The 15,568-nt window shown below is 52.6% G+C and overlaps 1 protein-coding gene across 6 annotated transcripts in view; it reads left to right on the top strand.

Annotated features, from left to right (window-relative positions):
• The window catches only part of MEGF11 (multiple EGF like domains 11), a 343,797-nt gene that overhangs the window by 296,361 nt on the left and 31,868 nt on the right, over positions 1-15,568 (top strand). For all 6 annotated transcript variants that reach the window (XR_013370476.1, XM_077881550.1, XM_077881548.1 and 3 more), the window contains 3 exons: positions 12,133-12,253; positions 13,214-13,377; positions 14,431-14,533. Coding sequence is in view for 5 of the 6 variants with exons in the window: in XM_077881550.1 (XP_077737676.1) it covers positions 12,133-12,253; positions 13,214-13,377; positions 14,431-14,533 (388 nt within the window). In the remaining variant the exon portion in view is untranslated. The remainder of the gene's footprint in view (positions 1-12,132; positions 12,254-13,213; positions 13,378-14,430; positions 14,534-15,568) is intronic.

Here is a 15,568-nt window from a genome sequence, read left to right as displayed (position 1 = left end):
ACCTCTTGGCCCTCGCTTCGTTCGCCTCTCACACTCGCAGGATGGTGGTGAGGGGAAGCATAGCAAGAGCCATGAAAATGGCCCGAGTAAACCTCAGTATCTTCCCTTACGTCTGCAGTAGCCCCGGCTCTTATGAAACTTATGTAATAATCAAAATGCCTACAGCATTTATGGCACGTCCTCTGGGCCAGGTGCTGTTCTAAGAAGATTACTTATGCAACCTTATTTAATCTTCACCATTACCCCTGGAGGAAAGTTCCACTATCATCCCCATTTTGCAGCTAGGAAAACTGAGACACAGAGAGCTTAACAGCTTGCCCAAGTTTGTCAGCTATACCCCATTAAAACGGAAAAAAATAAAATGCCTAAGGTTCTATAAGTGTCAGAGCCAGGACCTAAACCCAGTCAGGCTCCAGAGCCGATTGGAACCTCTGCCTCTTCTGTGGACAAACCCCAAAGGACTCTTGCTGCTACCCCCCTGCCCCTACCAGGATAAGACCTTGACCATGGCCGCAGGGGTGCTCCAGGCACAAGAGCTGAATTTGACAGTAGCATCAAACTGGGGAGCAACCAGGCAAACATCAGGTAGTTCAGGGGAAGTGTCAACATGCCACGTGGTGGTGTGGATGGAGCACCGGATCCCCACCATGGCCTCCATGTGTACCACAGTTCTTCCACCGCAGAATGTTCTCCTCCTATCCATCATCTCATGTGATCTCATAGCCCTGTGGGGCGAGGTGTCACTGCTGCCAATGTTATACACAAGGAAATAGGCCCAGAATGGTTTACACGGATCTGAGCATCTTGGCCTTCCCCACTGTCAAGCCCAGTGCTGAGCCACTTCCCAGGACAAGCCCCTCCTGTCCAGTCGCCCTCTGAGGCCTTGCTCCTGCTTGTCCTTGGCCGGCAGCCCCAGAAGGGCTCTGCCCCAGGCTGGAAACCACCATGTCCCGTCCCTTCCCTACAGGGAGGCCAGATCTGCTCTAATGTTCTCTTCAAAGCTTCCGCCCCCCCCCCCCCCACCGAGGCCTCAGGGCCTTAGATGGGGAGCACATTCCAGGCCCTTGTTATATGGAGTGAAGCATTCTCTGAGAAGTTGGCCAAGAAACCTCCGAAAGCCAGAAAAATCTATAGGGCACCAGCTGTAGAAAGATGCAGAGAGTCTGCAGTTGGGGGCTAAGGGGGGGGGGGGGGTGGGCAGCAGAGGCAGCGCCTTGCACCTCCACTCCCTTCTTTCTTTTCCCCAGGAAAAGCCTCTCAGGCCTCAGCTGCTGGGCCTTCTTTGCAGTCAGTCCTGCATCCATTGATTCCACAATCAATAAGCAATTGAACTTGCCGGAGCCTGGGTTCTCGGCCTCTCTCAACCAGAAAGGAGTGGCCCAGACTCCTGCCTTTGGGGGAGGGGGTTCCTAAAATAGGCTGGGACACTGAGTCACTTACCTGCTGTCCAGACCTTTGTCTTTAGGGCAAATTATGAAGCCTGGCACTCAAGGCCTTCCTGGCTGGGCGGGTCTGAGCTCCAGGCTCCTGTCCCGCCTCTGCCCCTCAGCCCCGGAGCTCCAGCAAATCCTAACAGCTTGCCTTACCCTGGACACCCACTCAGCCATGCACGGCCCTGCCACCATGCCTTCATTCCACCGCTTCCCTGGAATGCCCTTGCTGTCTATCCTCCTGGCCAAAGCCTGCCCCAGTGCAGCCTCCAGGCTCAGCTCTGTTGCCACCTCCTCGTGCAGACTTCTGGCTTTCTTCCCAATGGGACATAACCTCCCCATAGTACGATGGCACGTCTGCTCTGGTGGCACGCTGTACATGTTTCTGTCGTCTTTACTAAACAGCTGCACGGGGACAGGTCTCTCAGATTCATCCCTGTGTCCCTGCCCTTTTCTCTACCCTGCCTCCCTCCTACCCAGCCCCTCCCAGGCCTGGCACAGTCTCCTGCACAAAGTGGGATCAGTAACTAGTCATTGAACAAATGCATGGGTAGTTTAGAAGCATCCCTTAAATCATGAATAGACCGCGTTTTGCTTGGACCCTGGTAAACACCCCCCCTGGCATCTGTAGGACCCTCTGTTTCCCTAATGTGGTTCCCTTTTGGGACCTTGTCGCTACCACTATATTGAGACTCTGGCTCTGCAGGCCACTGCACTGGGCACATACCACCCAGCCGCCACCTCAGAGGATCTGGGTCCTGCGATACACACACACACACACCCCTTGTATATTCAATCCCCTTGTGAATCCCCATGTGAATCCAGCATGTCCATACCATACACACCACACTCAAAGCTACCATGTATAAATCGTCCTTGGGGCTATATGGCCAGGATTGGCCCAAGTGTCTGACATGCAGATGCTAAGCTTACCCCATAGCTGTCATGCCACTAATACAGAACACACGGACACCAAACTCTTACACTGCATGGACCACACATGGGGACCCTGATAAGCTATGCCACCCAAATAAAGACCCTGGGACAGTAGGCATAAATGCTATCCCTAACCTATTCTTCATCACATGTAAAGCATATATATATCTAGTATGCGTAGGCCCACACGTATTATTCATGTGACATGCATACCACTGCTTGTACACACATGCAAACACATGCACACATGCACACACACACAGGCTCACCAGAAACATCTAGAAGTAGGAAGGTGGCCCTCCTGTGCTAGTCTCATCTTGTGCCCCTGCCCCACTCTGTGTTCTGCACACTGTCTCCCCCAAGCTCATGAAGGCCTCCCCTAATGCCCACAGTAGGCTCTCCCAGCAGTTAAGAAGCAGTGTTTTTCTGGCATCTTTTCAAACTACTAAAGAAATCATGAAACCTAATGCAGAGCGATTGGGGTCATGTACTGTCACTCTTGCCCAGGGACTCTTGAAGATTTGGGCTCAAACTTTGCAAGGGAGTTTTGTCCTGTTCTCAGAGGCCTGCAGGAGAGGCCCTGACCCGCTGTGGCTGGAATCCTCCCCACCTCGCCCTCCAGTCTCTGAGGGAGCACTGGAGCTGGTGCGTGGGGAGGCAGGGAGAGGCAGGTGAGGCCTAGAGTGGGAACGCAAAGCTGACTTAGGAAGTGAGGCCTCATAAGAGGTGTGCGATGCTGACATCTTGCCCAGTTGCCAGCAGTGGTGTCCCCGTCATCATCACTGTACCCAGAGCCTTTTCAGAGGATATATGCCACCTGATGGATGCTGGCACTCTCCCCAGGCTAACCCTCGCTCACAGGGTCTGTTGTTCCACCACCTTAGCTTTATTCCTTCAAACTTTAAAGGCTTTTAGGAGCGTCAGGAGTCTCCTGATACAAGACACAAATGCCCTTTAAGATTGCCCACTGTGAGCCCCTAGAAGCCATTTCTGCCTCCAGCAACATGCATTTAACATCCAATGTGTCGGAAGGCACCTAGGACAGGGCGTGACATATAGTAGGTGCTCAGGACATCTGGGTCCCCAGCCTCACTGGCCTGTCCGCTGTTGAGGTGGCCAAGTTGAGGGGAGAGCTCAGTCTGTGGAGTCGGCCGGCCCCCTTCCCACAGTGACTTGGGGCTAGCTGACCCCTCCAGCCTCAGTTTGGCCTTGCTCTAGGGTGGTTCTTTCTCTAAGAAGGAAGGAATTCCTTACCTGAAGGGCTATTATAAGAACAGAAGGGGACAGGACACCTGGGTGGCTCAGTGGTTGAGCATCTGCCTTCGGCTCAGGGCGCGATCCCCAAGTCCCAGGATCTAGCCCTGCATCGGGCTCCCCGCAAGGAGCCTGCTTCTCCCTCTGCCTGTGTCTCTACCTCTCTGTGTCTCTCATGAATAAATAAATAAATAAAATTTTAACACCACCACCAAAAAAATCCCAGAAGAGGACAGAGGACATGAACGCCTGGCCCAGCTGGCAGCAAGGGAACCCCACAGTGGAGCAGTCTGTCCTAAGCCAGTGGGTCAGCCCTGTCTGTAGGGGTGCAGGGCTGTGGACAGTGGTGAGGACCACAGTCCTGCCCACCCCTGCTCCCCCTCTGCGGGGCCTGGCCCTCTGCATGCCTGCGAGAACTCCACGGGACCTTAGAGTCGGGGTGCGGGGGAGTCGCCTGATAGAGTGCTCAGTAAGACCTTATTAGCTTGTGATGCCTTCTCTGAGCTCAGGAGGAATCAGGTGGAGAAGGGGAGAGGACTTACAGACGGGGACAAAGGGCAGCGGTGCAAAGCAGAAGAGAAACTGTTTTACCAAGACAGCCGCTGAGTCTCCAAGAGGACCCCCAGTCTTGCAGCCAGGACCTGGCTTTCACTTGAGCCCAGATGTCCTTCTTTGGCCACATGCACTACCTCTCGGGTCTCTCCAAAATATCTTGGTATCTGTTTAGGAACTTTTAGGAGGTATCTGTGCTCCTCCAGAGAAGATTCTTGAGGGGTCAGAGTTACAGAGCATGTTTGTGCAGATGAGAAAAAGGGTATCCCTTCCTCAAGACCTTCTACTGACATCTGCCAGAAAATTGATGTCATGCATGCACAAAGTATGATGACAGTCATGTGTGTGTCACCTCTAGAGTTGTGCAGTGCTTAGCCTGCACAGCTGTACAGAGCAGCTTCAGCTCACTGATAGCCAATTCATTAGAACAGATGTAGATAGGGCTTCCGGGCCTAACCTTCAGCACTTTTCCACCCATCCCCCTTGGGAGCCAGACAGAGTGATCCTGGGCATTACCTCCTCAGCATGGGGAGGCAGGGATGGGAATGGATGTGACAAGTGGCCTCCACCCAAGTGGCCTCCACCCTTCTCTCCTCCACATCTCTCTGACCCTCTGCTCCTCATGCCTTATGCAGAGTTTCTTTTCCTCAACGTGCATCCACTGTCAGTTGCTGCTTTATCAGTGACACACTAATTAGGTCCAGTGAGGTTTGCTCTGCACTAGAGAGGCCTCTGTCGTTGGCGTTCAGTCCAGGCTGCTCTCTCTTTGCCTTGTGAGCCATGTGTCATTCTTTCTTTCTGGAAAATCATAAATGAGGCTCCCTATCTGGGAGTCCCACTGCCAGAGTCTGGGAGCTGGGAGTGGTGGTGACAGAGAAGGGTGGGCAGAAGGAGAGCCAGCAGCCCAGGGCTGGCACTCTGCTTGGCAAGGAGCAGACACCTGCCTGGCAGGGGGTTTGTAAAGAACAAAGCATACTCTGCATGTGTGCTGCCAGCATTGACGTGACGTTGGACACCAAAATCAGCCTGCATTGGTGGCCCTGAACCTCCAGGATTAGTAGGGTAGAGAGAGGAACAGCAGCGATCAGAAGATCGGGGAGGCCACGGAAGGCAGAATGGCAACAGGAAGGAGGGAAGGGACTAGCCTGTGTCCTTCTCATGCCACAGCCTCATATACTCGTGCTTGAAAAACATTTCCAGAATGACTGAACTAAGTCAGTACATGTGCACCGAGTGTGGGCGAGGCTCTGGGGCTGGGGCCATAGACCTGAATGAGACAGGCCCAGTCCCTACCCTCATGGAACTTACAATCCGGTGAATGAGAGCTGATTTTTTTTTTTAATTCATTACAATTGTTGTGTCGCAGAGGGGCAGGTGACAGGGACCCCTGCTCTGGAAGCAGGACGGCAGGGGGAGGTTCAAGAACATGGTGGATGTTGAATAGGACCTTAGGTCACATCTAGTCTGGTGTAGCTATTGTGAGACCCAGGGCCTGTCACGGTGCCTGGCCTATAGTAGATGTTCAGCAAAGGTCTGTGGACTGAATGGATGGGATGTGTGAGGCCGCATCACCATGAGCCAGTGCTTCTGCCTCACTTACTGCCATGTATCCTGACCCCAGATGCAGGGCCTTGTCTTTAAAGAGAAGTATAGAACCATCTATACTTCTCCAACAAGAGGGCATGTGGGTCAGGATGGCTTCCCTGGCTGGCTGTCCAAGAGTCCTCTCTGCTAAGCTCCCATAGGGAGCATACCCACCACCCTGGCCTGGATCTGGAGAACCCAGCTCCACTCTGTTTACACTGCCTCCTACCCACATATTTAAGGAGACCCAGAGATGAACTTGCAACATTGCCTCCCTCTTTTGTGAGAGGGAGGGTCAACCGCTTTCCATCCTCCTCCTCCTCCCGCTCCAAAAAATACTCATTAACCTCTGGCCCATTGCAAGGAAAATGGATGATCCACACAAGAAGCCCAGCTGCTGATTAATTTTCCCAAACAGGGCCAAACTACAAAGCAGCATATTGCAGGGGAGAAAATTCAATAAACAGCATTTGAAACAAATTTAATAGAACATATAGCTCATTACCCACCGGGGTCTGGGCCTCTGCTGCCACGTTGTGCAAGAAGGCAGGTGGAAAGTGTAGGGGAGATTTGCATCTCTTTAGCAGGACCAGCTCCAGGGGTTCCATTCTGGCAGTAGCTCTTTCAAATCAAGTTCAAGATGTTAATAGCCAATGCTGCATCTATAATTAACAGGCCTTTGGGTGGGAGGAGGTGTTTACATCCATCCTCCATTCACAGAGTGGAGATGCTGAGCAGACCCGGCAGGCTTCCCCCGGTGGAAGCTGGAACCTCAAGGAGTTGCCCCGATGGGAGGGCTCCCTTCCTGGGGCTGTGGGGTATGGGCTGTGTGGAGGTGAGATGGAGAGATGGGGATGCATAAGAATGTAAGAACACTCAGGCATCAACTTCCAGGTGTTGAGAAAGGCTCAAAGCATCTGGGCCTCAGCAAGCAGCCCTTCCTCAAGGTCAGGGTCATGTCTTGTGGGCGCCGTGGGCACCGGTGGTGAGTGTGCTGTCAGTATGAGCAGAGCAGCATAGGCTCTCTGAGAGTTTCACTCCATCTAGGCTGTTAGGATCCTGTGCCTGAAATGGGAGCCAAGAGATTCAAGGTCCAAGCCCCTCCCTGCCTGGCATTGAGTTGTATGGCCTTGGGCAGGTCGCTTCCCCTCTCTTGGCCTCAGTGTCCTTACCAAGGGATTCCCAAAGTCCTCCCAGCTCTGGTACAATGGGCTGTCCCCCCAATGTTATGAATGGTATATGGTCAGGTTCAGGCTATGCATTAGCAGAGGAGGCAGCCACCTAGCTGGTGTGATTCTTGGAGCCCCAGGAGGACTCCACAGCCCTGGGCCACCATTCCTACCATCCCTCCCTCCTTTGGGTTAAGACCCCTACTGCAGGCGAGATGTTCAGAGAGTCAGAGCTGAAGGGCCCTTAGAGACAACCCAGCCAGTGGTTCCCAGCTAGACATTTTGCAAAGGCTGTAGCAGGTTGCCAGGAGAGGTTTTGAACATTTCACAGAGCCTACGGGCAACCTTCCATTGCCTGTGATGAAGCTAACTAAAGCACCAAGGTTTTTCTTTTGCTTTTAATTAGAATTAACTCTACATGATATCTCAGGTTAGCGTGCACTCACTAGAAGCTCTGATTGGTTGTAGGTGACATCATTGGAATTTCTAGGTCATGGTTGGGCGACAAGATGCTGCCACCAGAGTCACATGGCATGTGGTCACTGGCCAAATTGCACCTATTCAATACGTGAGTGGCCTTAGACATCAGCACACAGTGTCAGCAGTGTCTTTCAGATTCAGAGGGTTTTGTGAAGGGAGGATACTCCCAAGGGTCCATGGTGTCGAAAAGTTGGGGAGATGGATTGATTTTAATAACCACATATAATCAAAAAGGAAACTAAGGCCTGTATGTTACCCAACACAAACACAAGTCCATCGGTGAGACATGTGCTGGATGGAGATCTTGGGGAACAGCCTCAGTACAGGGCCCTAGGGTGCTCCTTGCTGAGGGACTGAGGGTACCAAGCGCTAAGCTATGTGAGTCACGGGAGATGCCAAATGCAAACTCCCCAACTTCACTCTGATGTGAGTTCACAAGCCAGGCCTGTTGTCCTGTCCTTTTCCCCAGAGTGTGAAAAGACCAACAGATGTGAATTCAGGGCTGGTCTGGGCCAGAGCGGGGGGTGGGAAGCAGACAAGACCCGGTCCCACAGCCTGTCCCCTAGGGAGCACTGGCCTACGGGTCTCAGCTCATGGCCCTCTGGCTTACAGTCTCCTTTTCATGAAAGCTATGGGCTTGATCATCTCTACCTTTCTGTTCAGCTCAGAGGGTCTTATCTCCCTGAGTGGGTGCCCTGGGGGCCCACAGGCTAATTTTCCAGCTGGACTTCTCACCCTCAGCCTGGCCAGGCAGGGTTTGGGCCAGGGTGTGGCTTGGAACTTTAGACCAGGATCTGGCCTGGCTCTCCCTGTTCATGAGTGCCCCCAGAGCGGCCTAGAGTCAGTGTGATAGCATAGGACCCAGCCTAAGACCAGACAATATTCTGCTTCCTGTGTGTGATGGATGCCACCCAACGTAGCCCCACCAGGGCCCCTCACCCGTCTATTCAACACTGTGGAATCCCTGTAGTCTATGCCAGGGCCTGAGCTACAGATGCTGGGGCAACTCAGATAAGATCCCTATTCTCCTGAATCTCTAGTCTACCTAGGGGAGCAGACAGCAAATCCATGGACAGATAAACACATCTGGAGGCCGGCGGGTGTGTGCCTGTGCGGACACAGCCTGGGAGCTGCCCGAGGGCAGAGACTGGGTCTCAGCATCCTGCGTGCCCCTGGAGCATATTACCAGGGCTGGCTCAGAGTTGGTCCCATGCAGCGAACAGTCATTGAATTGCCTGGCATGAGAGAGAAAGCATATGGGAAGTGCCCAGTCCTTCTGGTTGTCCACAGTAGAAGCAGTAGAAGCCAGCGTGTACATACAAACATCTCATTTCAATTAAACAACCTTTATTGAGGGCCCATTATGTACCAACAGGGTCTCAAGCCCTGAGAATCTAGACATGAATAAAATCAGATTCCTGCCTCCTTGAGCTCACCACCACCCCAGGGCAGAGGCAGGCGCGTGAGCCCACCAGGATCCCCAGGGTGCTCAGAGGGTAGGGTGGTGGCTGTGTGTGCACCCATCGCCACCAGGGCAGGCCTGGGGAGGGAATGCAGCAGGAGGGGAAGAGAAGGAAGGAGTCACAAACTTCTACCCAAATCCACACAGGCAGGTAAACAGATACCCCTAGACATACACACACACACACACACACACACACTCATAGGTGTATACACTGACTATCTAAGTGTGTGTAGACACAAAGACTGACTTCTGTAGACTCAGACTCCTCACAGGCCATCATGATTAAAGCCCAGATTGGAAAATGAAAAAAAAAAAAGCCCAGATTGGGGGACGTGTACGGGGGAGAGAATGGCCTGTGTGTTGGGAGTTGATACCTGGGGCACCTTGGGAATCACTCCACCACCTTGGCCAGGGGGATGCCCGGAGGTGGGCAGAGCTGTTAGTCTAAATCCGAGAAGTTAGGCTGACTATTGGCTTGCTGTGAACGTCAATCAAGAGACAGCCAATCAACAATAGACCAGGCCTGCTGCTCACATCAGTGGCCAGATGTAGGGAGTGGGACAAAATGTTTAACTGCTAGTACTTGTGCTTCTTGAGGAGTTTGAAACAGGTAGGAGTCAGGACAGCGGGGTGGAGGAAGGGGAGTGCTCAGGATTTGCCCTACCAGGCTCATGGTCCTTCAGCGAACTCTGCACTTGAGAAACTGCTCTCTTCCCTAAGTGGACTTTTTGCTCTTAGGAGCTAACAAATCGAAAGTGGAGGAGCTCCTGGCACATGGTAGCCCCACAGGGAGCGGTCATTCTGTCCCCTAAGACCATGCCCCTGGTGTGTGGTGATGAAACTTCTGGCCTGTTTCAACTGTGAGGAGGGGAACCAGAAGGTGGGAGCAGGTGACCCAGGGGACATGAAGCTAGGATCCCTGCCCTCCATGAGCACCAGCCGTCCTCTACTGCACAGGGCCTGGCATTGTTCATTGAGTGAGAGAGGGATCCCTCCTCCAGAACTGCCTTCTGCCAAAACCTTGGAGAGCTTCGTGTATTCTTTGCACAGAGATATTTCCTTGCAGTCGTAACAGCTTTTACAGCACTCTCTACCTTCCAGGCACTGTTCTATCTACTTCAGATATAATTTAACAATCGTACGAGGTAGGGATGTCATTTTTCCCATGTCACAGATGCAGGAACTGAGTCCCAGAGTGGTTTAGTAAATTGTGCACGGTCACACAGTGAGTAAGCGGTGGAAGCAGGATGGCACCAGAGTCCATTCTGTAAGCACTGGGCCCTGCCATGTGTCTGGAAGGAAGATCTGATTCTCACTCCTCCCTCACTATCTTCTCCTTCATCCTCACTAGTGCACTAGGGGGTGCTGGATGAGGCCCTGAGTCTCCATTTCCTTCTCTGGGAATCAGAAAGTCCTCTCAGCCTGGCAACCTCAAGCTGTCAATATTCCTGCTTGGGTTTTGCTGGGAGAAAATAGTACCTGGGTGCAGCCTTCGGGGGCAGGGGGCAGATATTTCAAGCTGGGCACTCTGCATCTTGCCCCCTGGAGTAGGGCCAGGACGAAGAGCCTTCTCGGAGCCCCGTCAGCAGGCCCACAACCAGGTTCACAGGCCCCTGGAGGCCCCCAGGGAGGACTGGGGCTGGGGCCGCTAATGAGGATACCGGGAGAGAAGCCCTTGTCCCTTAAAGTAAACTCATGCAGAGAAACTCATAAGCTGTGCCTGCAATTTGCACACTGGCCAAGGCCCTCAGAGCTTAAATATATTCCTAGGGGCTATTTATAGTCTTAGAAAAATTAGAGTTTTCTGGTAATGGGAGTACTGCAGACTCCAGGTGATGAGGGCCTGCCAGGGACCAGCAGAGACTAGAGTGGAACCATGGAGCCTTCTGGTGAAGGACTTCAATGTCTAGTGATGACATGCTCAGAGCAAACAACCCTATAATGGGCTCCTGAGTAGAGAAGGCATGTCCTGGGGGGCTCACGGAAGAAAGCCCAAGCCCCCTTACCTGGCATTCAAGGCTCTCAGCTCCCCTCTAAATAGCCCCCTCACCTCCCCCTGCATGGACTCCTCCCCCAGCTACCCTTAGAATATTCTCAGCTCTCATGCTCCTCTGCACTCTTGTCACACTCTTCCCACCTGGATTGCCTTTACCTCATTCTTCTCTGGGGAATTGAATGGTCCCACCCGTCAAGGCCTCCAAAGTCCCCATTGCCCTGTAATGTGCCCCCACTCTGTACCCTTCACTGGAAGGAATAGCCCACCTATGGAGGCCTGGGCTGAGGTACCTAACTTCTCTATACTATTGCTTTACCTATAAAATGGGTATAATGCTGAGGCGATCGTCTCTGGCGAGTCTTGTGAGGATTAATATGATGATGCGTGCTCCTGACATTGAGAATGCGCTCAGTAAACATGGACTATGACTACCTAGATTTAACATCTCTGAGGTTCAAGTAGATGGGGATAGAGTATTATTACCTGTGTTATGGGGTTGTTAGAGAGTCAAATAATACTGAGAGGCAAGGGGTTACATTCTGTGCTGCCGTGCCCCATACAGACCCAGAGATCAAGTTCTGAGGGGCTTTGCCCACCTGGAGCTGTAGTTTGGAAGCCCCTCCCCTGACTGGTGACAATTACTGCATTCGTTTCCTATCACCGCCATGACAAACTACACATTGAGTGGCTTAAGGCAACACAGATTTATTACCTTACAGTTCTGTAGGTCAGATCTGGGTCTCATAAAACTAAAGTCAAAGTCTGCAGGCTGTGTTCCTTTCTGGAGGATCCAGGGGAGAATCCACTTCCTGTTCATTCAGGGCATTGGCGGAATTCAGTTCCCAGGGTTGTAGGACCGAGGTCCCATGTTCTTGCTGGCTCTAAAATGAGGATTGATCCTATCGTTCAGAGGCCACTACATTCCTCGGCTGTGGTCCCCTTCCTCTGTCTTCAAGGTCAACACAGGCAGGTGGAGGACTTCTTATAGCCTATCTCTCCAACCGTCTTCAGTCATCTTCTACTTTTAAGGACTCATTGTGATTAGATTGGGTCCACCTGCGTAATCTAGAATACTCTCCGCATCTCAAGGTCCTTAGTCACATCTGCAGAGTCCCTTTTGCCATGTAAGGGAACATATTCACTGGTTCCAGGGATTAGAACGTGGATATCTTTTGTGGGGGCTGGAGGGGAGGGCATTACTCTGCCTTCCATAGCCCCCCAGCATGGGACAACCTCTGATCCAAAATTTACCTCCTCCTTTTCCAGGGAGAGGTCTGTGCGGTTCCATGTGCTGCAGGGACCTACGGCCCCAACTGCTCATCGGTCTGTACCTGTAACAATGGTGGCACCTGCTCCCCAGTGGACGGTTCTTGCACCTGCAAGGAAGGTGATGTGCCTTCTTCCCAATCCCATGCCCTCAGATGTGCACGCTTCCCTGGGTGGGCTGCCCGCTGAGCTGCCCGGGCTGTTCCTGCCTCATCTACCCCCATGCAGGGTCAGGGAGCTTATATGTCAGGTCCCAGCCAAGGAGACCCAGGCCGGGGACTTCAATAGCAGAGATATAATAGAGGGGATTAGTTATAATGGCATCAGAATCACTGGGGGGAAAGTGAGCAAACCAGAGATTAGCAGCTGAGGGAGGAGCTGCCACTGCTCCTGCCTAGGGTGGGAGGGACAAATGGAGGAAGTGGGGTTCCAGAGGGCCACCAGGTGGGAGCAGGGATGTGGATAGAGGGGATGCGTGAGAGCAGCGAATACAGGGGAGACCCAGCCATTGCCACCACCACCATCAGGGGCCAGGCCCGAGGCAGACAAAGCAGAGGAGGGACCAGGCATCTCTTCTACTCCCCACCTCTGGTCTGTGAGCTAGGTCTCCCATTATGAAGCCCACCCGGGAGCCAGCTGAAGGGGAAGCCTGGGATATGCAGTTGCAGGGATCAGCCCCCCGTAACTCAGAGCCGGGGAAGCAGAGGAATGGATCTGAGAGCAAACAGGCCGATGACCAGCCTCAGAATGGAAAACCAGCCTGTCTTGCAAGCAAAGGGCCCTAAAATAAGCTGCCGGATTCTATCCTGGGCTGAGTTAGCCCTCCGCATCTCAGCTGGCTCCCCGTCCTAGGCGGGGTCATGCACCCACAGTGAGAGCAGTTGAGGGGAGGCAAGAGCCCTGGGGTCTGGCCCTAGGTCTCCTAACCGCTGTGCCGTGTTTCTGAGTAGCAGGTGGAATGTGTGTTCCAACCCAGTGATCAGAGAAGCAGTGGTTTAGGTGGCAGGTACCGAGCTGGGGGTAGGCAGAAAGCCGTGCCCGGCCCTGATGGAGAAGTGACAGAGCCTTTCCCTCCCCTCAGGGTGGCAAGGCCTGGACTGCACCCTACCGTGTCCCAGCGGGACATGGGGCCTGAATTGCAATGAGAGCTGCGCCTGTGCCAATGGGGCAGCCTGCAGCCCCACAGATGGCTCCTGCTCCTGCACCCCTGGCTGGCTCGGAGACACCTGCGAACTGCCCTGCCCCGTGAGTGCCCACGGCTGGGAAGGGCGGGCAGGCCCAGAACCCCCCTCACCCTTGCCCTGGGTTAATCTGTCTGCAGAGGCGTGCACAGAAGAGCACTGGCCCAGATGGTGGGACCCTTAGATCCAGGTATCAGCCCAAGTTCTGACCTCTGTGGACACTGTCCAACTTTGGCCCTCAGCCCTTTCATCTATAGAATGGCAAATATCGGGCAGGTATAGTGCCTCCATGTCACTTCCCCTTGCTGCGCTTGGTTAACATTCTTAACTGACCCTGGCATGTTGACCTGAGCCCAGTGCAGCCTCAGAATCCTCAGCATGATGCTACAGGACAGCCCTACTGACCCCTCAGAGTTGCTGTTCCTCAATAATTTTATGATCAGGGTATGAGAGGACAAAACCAAGCACTATTCAGTGATAACCATCGAGACTTAATCGCTGGATCTTAGTCTAAGATACAGTTAAGTTCAACCAACATGTGATATTGTTGAATGAGGCCTGCAGTCCTGGGTTCAAATGTGGACTTTGCCACTTCCTAACTATGTAGATCTTGACCCGATTTCTCATCCTTAAATTGTGAATATAATGGAACCATCCCATAGATACGCCGTGGGGATTAAGAAATATGAGTAACAAAAGGTTCTCGATACCTAATGAGCACACAACAAATGTTGAGTGCCACTGTCTTGCCTAGAAATGAAGAATAAACCATTCTTTACCTGTGATCAATGTATTATGATTTGCAAAGTGCATTCTCACCTACAGTTTTAGCTGACAATCACTAACTACAGCCCTTCGAGCTTGACAACCGAGAAGTAGGGCAGGACCGTCACCACCCTCCTCCAAACCCCATACTCCTATTAACACAGCCAAAGAATTATTTGGAGTGGCCTTGTGGCCATGTTGAGCACAGTTATAAAAAGTGCTCCAGCTGTGCTCCGGCCACAGTCTCTCTGTATCCCCTCGGGACACTGGCTCAGGTTGTCATCAAAATCCAACAGAAGTGTGTGAACCTCTGGGTGTCTGGGTCTGATCATTTCTCTCCTTCCCTACACAGGATGGCACATTCGGGCTGAACTGCAGTGAGCGCTGTGACTGCAGCCATGCGGATGGCTGCGATCCGGTCACGGGCCACTGCTGCTGCCTGGCTGGATGGACAGGTAACCACCCCCACCCCACCTGTGAAACCAGGTCCCTGGTGTTTTACTTCTCTTGACTGTTCTTTCTCTTTCACATATTCTTCTTGCTCCTTACATATGCACCTGTCCCTTCTCTCTTCTGGGCCTTTGTTCTCCATTCATTTCAAGCAAACAAGTTATTGAACACCTGTTATGTGCAGGCTTTGTTCTAAAGGCTAGGAATATACCAGTAAGAAATCAGACAAAGGCTGACACACAGTGGGTGTAGGTGCTTAATCTGTGTTCACAAAGGATATGGTAGAGTCAGGGATGGGGACTTCCTGCTTAGCCCAGGTTCACACTCCTGGGCCCCTATATGTGTTCATCAGCATGCCTCCCAAACACGGGGAAAATCCATCCCACTGCCACCACTGTGGTCCTCTAAGCACCATCTCTCAGCTGGCCCTGCCTTGGCCTCCTACTTGGTCTCTGGGCCTCCTCCCCTCTTGCCCAGCTGTATCCATCCTGCATATGGTGGCCACAGTGAACTTCTCAAAACCCAGCTCCGTTCACAGGAGTCCTGCTCCAAGTGCCTCAGTGGCTTCCCATGACACTTGTTGAAAATCCACAATCCTTACAACGGCCCAGGGTCTATGTGACCTGGCCGCCACCCAACTCTGCCACCTTTTGCCCCTTCCCATCACTCACTATACTGCAGCCACCTGGGCCAACCACCTTCCTGACCTCAGGCATTTTGTACATGCATTCCCTCTGCATGGGTTGTTCTTTCCTTTTCTTTGCACCTGATAATGCCCGCTCTCCATTACAACGTAGCCAAGACTATGTAAGTCTTATTAATTCTCATAACATCCTACACTCTTCTTCTTGCCATACTTACCTCAATTGTTACTGAAGTCTCATTTGAGTATTTGTTTATTATCTGCCTCCCCAATTAGACCATCAGCTCTCTGGAGGCAGAGCCTTGCTCACCACTGTGTCTACCACCTGCCACCCGCTGAGAGACAGATGACATGGTGGTTAAGAACACAGATCTAGGGGCACCTGGGAGGCTCAGTG

Source organism: Canis aureus, chromosome 32 (genome assembly GCF_053574225.1).
Source record: "Canis aureus isolate CA01 chromosome 32, VMU_Caureus_v.1.0, whole genome shotgun sequence".
In the NCBI taxonomy this organism is placed as follows: Eukaryota; Metazoa; Chordata; class Mammalia; order Carnivora; family Canidae; genus Canis; species Canis aureus.
The sequence above is the reverse complement of the archived record's forward strand: the minus strand, read 5'-3'. Positions and strand labels throughout refer to the sequence as shown.